The 7,829-nt window shown below is 50.4% G+C and overlaps 1 protein-coding gene across 1 annotated transcript; it reads left to right on the forward strand.

Annotated features, from left to right (window-relative positions):
• The first annotated feature begins 405 nt into the window (after positions 1-405).
• CCK (cholecystokinin) lies at positions 406-5,499 on the forward strand. Its single transcript, XM_029244108.1, has 3 exons — positions 406-472; positions 1,552-1,767; positions 5,082-5,499. The coding sequence occupies exons 1-3, from the start codon at positions 406-408 to the stop codon at positions 5,213-5,215; spliced, it is 417 nt and encodes a 138-aa protein (XP_029099941.1). The 3' UTR covers positions 5,216-5,499.
• The last annotated feature ends 2,330 nt before the right edge of the window (positions 5,500-7,829 follow it).

Raw genomic sequence — 7,829 nt, forward strand, 5'->3', positions numbered from 1 at the left:
ACCCCACCCCCAGTTTCCCTTCTGGGCCCTCTGGGCCCCCGAGCGGACTATAGGCGCGCGGGCAGCTTCTCCATCCCGGAGGAGGGTCCCCATTCCTAGGTCTCCCGCCCTGAGAGGGGGAGATTCGAGCTGGAATGGGCAAGGGAGAGGGGGTGGGCCCGGCTTGGGGAGGAAGCTCTCCCGACAGAGACAGGGCTGACGCCGGACACCCCGCCTGGGACAGGATCACCCGGCTCCGCTGGGCCATTGCCCCCTCTCTCCCGGCAGCCACCTAAATCTTTTGTCGCCCCGGTTGCCGCCCTCTGAGCACGTGTCGCTACCCGGCTGCGTCAGCGCTGGGTAAATAGATGACTGGCCAACGGCTCGGGCGGGGCTATTTAAGAGGCAGCCTCCTGCCCGCCTACCATGAACTTGGCTCGGCTCCCCCGCTGCTCTGGCAGGAACGCGAAGCCGGTCGTGTCCTGTTCCGAAGGTAGGTTCCCCGCTTTGGGGGATCCAGGTGCCAAGTGTCCTTCATCCAAGTGAAGAAGGGTGTCTTCACTTTTGGGCCCCTTCCGTTTCATGTTTCTGTTTTCTGTGTCTTCTTTCCGACAGCTCGAAAGACATTTCTTGTAGTCAGAAAGGACAGTGCGGGTGGGTAGAGCTGCTTTAGGGACTTCTGCTCGCCGGCTTTGTTCTTCTCTCGCGCAGGCAACGCCGGAGTATCTGTCTGTTTGCTCGGATTAGCATGTAAATTGCGATTTGCTAGATGTTACACATCGGGGCAGTCTACTTTGCAATCTTTTCAAATAAACTACCGAGAGGTTTTAAGATTTAAATTCCTCTTCTGAATACTGCAGGGAAATTCAAGTCTTTGGGGGATAGAAACGTGCGTGTTTTATCTGCCGGCGGATCTAAAATGCAGCGGTGCTTGGCTGAAGCCCGATGACTGAGCGCAGATTTCTGACTTTCTTTAAAAAAAAAATCTGCCTGTGCTTTGCGTAGTGGCTCATTGCCAGTCCCCATGTACACCTTGAAGAAACTTGAAAGATGTGGCTTTTATTTATTGCTCCCACATTTTAAACCGTGCTTCTTGGTTTTTCACCATTTATTTCCCTATTGGAAACTTCTTAGCTCTCTGGGAAGGTGCTACTATTCCTTAAGGGTCTCATTTCTCCCACAGAGTCTTCTCTTTAGGATAATTTTCACTTATCTTTAATCTCTTGCTTTTCCAGTTAGGAGAAGAGAGACGACACTCTGTAACACTTCCTCAAACTAAAGGAAAACAGAAGACATTCCTTCTGCTAAACAGGGCAGAGGACAGGGTCTCTCTCCGTCCCCTGCACCATTGCCCAGCCCCGGCTGTGGTTCCCCCAAAAAAGACGAGCGCGGTGAGCCCGGACGCGCGCGCTGGGGTCACGGCTCCCTCGTGCTTGCACCTGCCTGGCGGGTCCCGAGCCCTGCGCGTTTGGACTGAGCCCCCTTCTCCGTACCTCGGGGGCCCGACCCTCCGCGAGAGCCCGCGGAGGCCCCACCTTTTCGTTCACGTCCCCTCCCCTCTGCTCCCCGCAGCCATGAACGGTGGCTTGTGCCTGTGCGTGCTGATGGCTGTCCTGGCGGCGGGCGCCCTGGCGCAGCCCGTGCCTCCCGCGGACCCCGCGGGCCCCTGGGCGCAGCAGGAGGACGAAGCCCCGCGGAGGCAGCTGAGGGCCGTGCGGAGAGTGGACGACGAATCCCGAGCGCACCTGGGCGCGCTGCTGGCCAGGTACATCCAGCAGTCTCGGAAAGGTACGGAGGTCGCCTCCCTGTCTCTCCCTTCTGCCTCCAGCAGGAGCTAAACAAGCCACACTTTTCTCAGCCTCAAAGTCTTTCTCCAGGAATAAGGTGGTTCAGCAGCTCAGTAGCTGAGTGGCATATGGACAGCCCTGTCCCCTTCCTGGGCCTGGCTATCTCATCTGTAAAAAGGGCATGAGGGTGGGTTCCCCTCGGCCCCTTCCAGGTCTTTCTGAGATTCAGAGGGAGGCTCATTCATCTCTAGAATTCCTGGAAATCATGATTTGGACTGGGGCAGATTTTTTCCTACCAACTTTATCCACAGTGATACTGATGGCGAACACACTGACTGGGGAGCGGTATTTTAAACTGGACCAACACAGCTGGACAATAAACCACAGCTGCTGGGAGGGGTAGGGGTGGGCTCCATTCCCATGAGGCTCTCTTAACCTGCTGTTGTGCCACGACCTGGATTTGAAATTTAACTCATGGCTTGATGAGATGGGGAGAAAATAAAGGGCTTGGCTCTCCAGAATCTCCTATAATTCCATATGAAGGTGAGAAGGGACCTTTTTACCAGGGGATTTCAGAAGGAAAGAATAGAAGATGATTTGTTATATTTCATCCTCTCATTGGGAAATTGTCCCAACTACCATCTTCTATTTTGCTTTCCTGCTAATTAAACTGAAAGATGTGGAAATACTAGCCAGATGACAGAGAACATCTGAAAATTTGGGGGGTGCCTGCTGTTTGTTTGCCTGAAAGTAGTTTAGTATCTGTCTTTGGATATGGGTTGAATTGCAGCCAGACCAGTCTGAAATATCGTAGGCTTTTCATTGACCATAATCTGGAAGCCCCTTCATACCTTCAAGAAAGATCCACCAGAAACAGTTGTGGGTAAAAAAGCCAATTACCAGATGATTTCTCTAGAACTGACACTCGACAGTGGCTTTAAACCACAAATCTTAGCTGGAAGGTCCTTCTTGGTGCCTCTTCTCGGCCCTTTGCCTTCAGCCTGCCGTGACACACAAACTCATATGGGAATACCCGTCACTTGGAACTTTAGCTGCCAACACCCAGGATCAGCAGTAACTAGAAAATAATCATGCTCTTCTATTTGACAAATATGAACTAGAAATAAGTATCTACATCTATAGAGTTTCTTTGACTGTTTTACACATTTTGAGATGACAGTGACTATTTACTCAACTATAGTATATATTATGCTTAAATATTCCAAGCAAGAAAACGTACCCTTTGGGGAGTACTCAAGAGTTTATCATTAGAAACTATCTGTAGAGCTTTCCATGATCTGAGGAGAAGCAATTCTGTTAGTGTACACCTGCCCCAAGTCCAGCAAAGCCCAGTGCTACATCTGTATTGTCTCTCTTCATCCTCACAACAGCCCTGCACAGTAAGGTCTATTATCCTCCTTGTGTCAGTGTGGAAGCTGGGATTCTGGAAGACTGAGTGACCTACATGAGGTAGCACATCTAGGCAGCATCAGGGTTGAGAGTCTACTCAAGTCCTGCCCTCCCTGGAACGTCTGGAAGCCATTCAGCTTCCCAGCTGTACTGTCCATTTTACAAGATTTAAAATTTCAAGGAGCCCGGACCTTCAATTGTGTAAGTCAGGTGTAAGTGCCTACTCTGTGTCCACTAAGTGAGTGAGGACCCTGGTAAATGCACAGAACCATGTGTACCTCAGCAGCAACAGGCAGGAGGATGGGACATATTGCCGTGTGACTGTGCACAGATAACTGGGTCTGAGAGTTTGGCTGAATGCAAGGACTAATATTTCACCTGAAAGGTGTTGAACAATTAAACAGCAGGGGCTGTTTTTCCTCTGCGTATACTGGGGATACCTGCAAAGGGGCTGGAATGTGCTGGGGTGACGCTTAGTTCCAGAGCGCTTAGTTCCAAAGCTGGGAATTAATGGAGCGGGGGGTGGGGGAAGAGAGAGGGGAGAGGAAGAAAGGGTGGGGATATAACCTGCTCTGTAGGGTTGTTTCTGGTTTTTAATTTAGCTAGCTTTATTTGATTATCCAACAAGACAGAATACCTGCTTCTGCACTGTCATCAATGAATAAGCCATGGTCTGACTTGATGCAGCCTGTGGGCAGGAGTTGGCAAGGGCAGCCTTGTACAGAAGAGCTCAATGTCAGCTGTGGGACCACGGTGGCTCCCGATACAATAGGAACCATCGAGTGATCCTCCACCCCTCTGCCCTTGAAGCCACCTGGGTCCCTGAGGGACCTTTCTTGGCCCTTAGGTTGTATAAGAGAAGGCATGACACTGATTTTCCACCCAGGAGACCACTCTGTGTGATCCGTAGGCCAGGACTGTCACATGCCTCATCACGGCCCTATCCACTCAACGTGAATCATTCCTGGACTCATCCTGTTCCTAAGAACTTAACTCCCATCCCTAAGGGCCCATTTCAGGTTCAGTTATTGCATTTTGGTCAAAATGGCTGAATTAAATTACCTCTTTGTTCTGCCCACCCTTCTTTGAGTGTTACTGAGGTGCTGAGATTTTAATCCGATGGTGTGCCTTTTTCTCAATACCACTTTTTTAAAAGAGAAGGTAGCTTTCAAATTAATAATTTTAAAACAGTATTTATCTAGCAGTGGGACTGGATTCCATTTTTTAAAGAACATCCTAACATCAAAATATCGTAATTGCATTACCTTAAAAAGAGTCAGGGGGCTTCCCTGGTGGCGCGGTGGTTGGGAGTCCGCCTGCCGATGCAGGCGACGCGGGTTCGTGCCCCGGTCCGGGAGGATCCCACATGCCGCGGAGCGGCTGGGTCCGTGAGCCATGGCCGCTGAGCCTGCGCGTCCGGAGCCTGCGCTCTGCAATGGGAGAGGCCGCAACAGTGAGAGGCCCGCATAACGCAAAAAAAAAAAGGGTCAGGCAGGCTCAGGGATATTAAGGTGTAAACTTTAGAAGTGGGTAGTACTGGGGAAATCCTGGGTTAGCACCTGCTGAGAGCCAGCTACATAAGGGAAAACACCCCTAGGAGTAGAAAAACCTAGGCAGGTCCCAGCTGTGAAAGGTGAGAGTGAATGAATTCACCTAAATTCATACAGATCGCAAACCACACCCACGACTAGAAAAGACTACCCTGTCTCCAGTTAAACAGACATGGGTCCTTCTCCTCGCTTAGATTTTGGCCCAGCAGTCCCACTATCTTGATACCTCTTTGATACCTTTCAGAAGGTACGTGTTATGTATTGTCTGGCCTTTTCTATTGTTTTCCTTTACAAACTGAACATGTGATGCTCTTAGATATAATGGTCCCGTTTCCTTCCTCTCTGCCCCTTGTAGCTCCTTCTGGCCGAATGTCTGTAATCAAGAACCTGCAGAGCCTGGACCCCAGCCACAGGATAAGTGACCGGGACTACACTGGCTGGATGGATTTTGGCCGGCGCAGTGCCGAGGAGTATGAATACACCTCCTAGAAGACCCAGCCTTCGTCAGCACAACAGGAAGCAAACTCCTGACTCAGAGGAGGCAGAATAAGAAAACAATCACGCTCATAACTCGTTGTCTCTGACGTCTGACATTTAAAGTATCTATTTATTAAGTGTTCAATGTGAAAAATCTGTCTGTAACGTTGTCCAGTGTAACCATGCACCTTAGCACAAATGTACAAGTGGAAGACAAAATGTTTCCCTCATCTGTGACCCACACTCCCCGTTCCTAAAGTGTTGCTGTGCTATTAAAGTGATTTCATTCTGCCCCTTATTCCCTGTTTCTACCGAGGGCAAAGGGTCCTTTAATCCTCAGAACATTCAAGGAGGGATTCCTGATGTATGCGGCCCAAGGAGGAATCCCTGTGGTAGATGGTCCCAGAAAGGGCTTGAGAAATGAGGGTCAGGCATAGAGCTGGCTTCTCTACTTCAGGCCAGGTAGCTAGTGAAAGGGCCTTCTGTGTCAGCTCCAGGGCCCAGCCCTGGCCGCCCTGGGCCCTGGGCCCGTTGCAAAAATAACCTGCCCAGCTTATAGTGCTACTCGTTTGTCTGGGTGAATCCCAGAGAGGCAGCTGGAGATGGAGGTTTCCATCAGCCCATCCCCACGGGGTGCTCTCATCTACCAGCTCCATCCCACACCAGGGTTTCTCTGGGGGTGCTCTTGGCCTTTAAACAAATAATGGGGCAGCGCTGGTCAGCACTTTTATATGTATTGGACCTCTCCACGGCCCTGTGGCACAGAGGTTATTGTCCTTTTACAAATGAGGAAACAGACTCTGAGAGATGAAAGTGACTAGCCCGTGGTTCCCCAGCTAAAGAAATTCACAGACTTGTGGGCATACGGCTCCTAGGTTAGCGTGACCTCCATCGCTCTAGCACTTCTCAGACTCTGGAGTGGGTATGAGTCACCTGGAAATCTTGATGAACGCACATTCTGACTAAGCAGTTCTGGGCTGTGGTCTAAGCAAGGCCCCAGGTAATATCTGGTCCTGGACCCCACTTGGGAGTCACGACAGTATAGAAAAGAGTCTGTGATTACAACCCCTTGGGTCTCACCGTATTCCAGAGATGTATTGCCGGGCATATTCTGGGCGATCTGGTAGTTACCCAGAGCAGAAGCTCTCTTTTCGTGGGCCACTCCCTCTATTGGGTCTCTGCCGGGATCAGCAGAGAGAACTAGTCCAAAGGGATGTCCAGGGATCATCTAACACCAGCCATCACACAGCAGCCTTTCTGAACCTCCTGGCTGAGGCCCCCAGGAACCCAGGGTTTTATCCAGCAAAGGCCTCAGGTGGCCCAATGCAACAGGACATGCAGCCCCAAAGGGGACAGACATTGGAAAGACTGGTGGTCAGTTCAGTTTTCAAGGGAGGCATACCGCTGTTTGGTTCCATATCAGTTGGGCACCACCCAGTGACCAGTCTGGGAAGTAAATGCTGGTCTATGTGTTACTTTCGTTCTCAAAGTCTTTGATATGCTAATTAGGACCAGATTCAAGCATGCATGGCTTGGGGTGAGCCCTGGAGTTCATGAAGGACTATATGGGGTTGCTTTCCTGAGCTACTCCCTTTCTACGATCTCCCCAGTACTTTCCAGTTCCCTGGGGCTCCCCTTTTTGGTCCTCCACCCAAAAACTTGGGGCTCTGGCTACCCTATTCTGCCACACACTGCCACGTTTGGGCCCATGTTCAGGTCCAAGTAGCAGAAGAATAGAGAGAGAAAAAAAGCAATGGGGATTGACTCCACCCTCTTGGGATCACAGCTCCTCTGATCCAAGAGCAAGTTTCCCCTTCCCTAGAGTTTTGGCCCTGGCCAGGCTCATGACTGACTGCTACCACAGCAGCTGTGTGTTTGCCTGGGGGCTGTGGCATGAAAGAAAGAGAAGAAAGAAAAAAACAGGGAATGTTCATGCTCTCTGGCCATTAGGAATTCCCTTTTTCACTCCTCGAGCCAGAACCAAGGGGCATCTCCTGGAGGTGTCTGTGGCCCAGACCCCACTTCTGGTCCTCAGCTGTGTTAGGCTCAAGAAAGACCCCACTCATAGCCTTCAGGGACTGTCCCTGCCTCCTCTCTGCCCACCAGGGCCTGGTAGTTCCCGCTGAAATTCTAGGATCTTGATGAAATATTATCTCAAGATGTGCTGAAATTTAAAAACCCAGTCATTCACAGCATCAGCCTATTCTCTCAGATTGGGTGGCTTATTTTATTCTCTTAATTTTGAATCCTTTACTGTGACTCCCAAGAGGCTTCTGGTTTGGAAAATCCCAAGACAGCACAAATGGGATTAGTGACAAGTGGGATGTTACATCTAATCAAGCTCCAAGACTAACAACTTCTCTACCTTTCCTTTCCATGGCTCACATGCTGGTCTGGGCACATGGAAGCAGGCAGAATTGGCAAGAGTTCAAGGCTTACCTGCCCTAACACCTCTGGACTGTAGCCAGAGTGACTCAAAGTGTTTGATCTTTTTCCAAGTTCCATTCTGGAAAGGATTCAACTGCTCTCTGGTATCACCTCGTGTGGACTGTTACAAGCTCTTCACTAGCCCGACAACACTCATGGAAGCGCACCTGTGTGTCAGGCACTATACTGATGTGGCAGG

This window comes from Monodon monoceros, unplaced genomic scaffold (genome assembly GCF_005190385.1).
Source record: "Monodon monoceros isolate NGI ecotype Baffin Bay Population unplaced genomic scaffold, NGI_Narwhal_1 Super_Scaffold_3, whole genome shotgun sequence".
NCBI classification, from domain to species: domain Eukaryota; kingdom Metazoa; phylum Chordata; class Mammalia; order Artiodactyla; family Monodontidae; genus Monodon; species Monodon monoceros.

What these genes read in the sequence shown, in the direction of transcription:
- CCK (XM_029244108.1), top strand. Translation starts at nt 406, where the DNA reads ATGAACTTGGCTCGGCTCCCCCGCTGCTCTGGCAGGAACGCGAAGCCG. An exon ending in GGTCGTGTCCTGTTCCGAAG is followed by an intron (nt 473 to 1,551) that starts GTAGGTTCCCCG and finishes TGCTCCCCGCAG; the next exon opens with CCATGAACGGTGGCTTGTGC. An exon ending in CATCCAGCAGTCTCGGAAAG is followed by an intron (nt 1,768 to 5,081) that starts GTACGGAGGTCG and finishes TGCCCCTTGTAG; the next exon opens with CTCCTTCTGGCCGAATGTCT.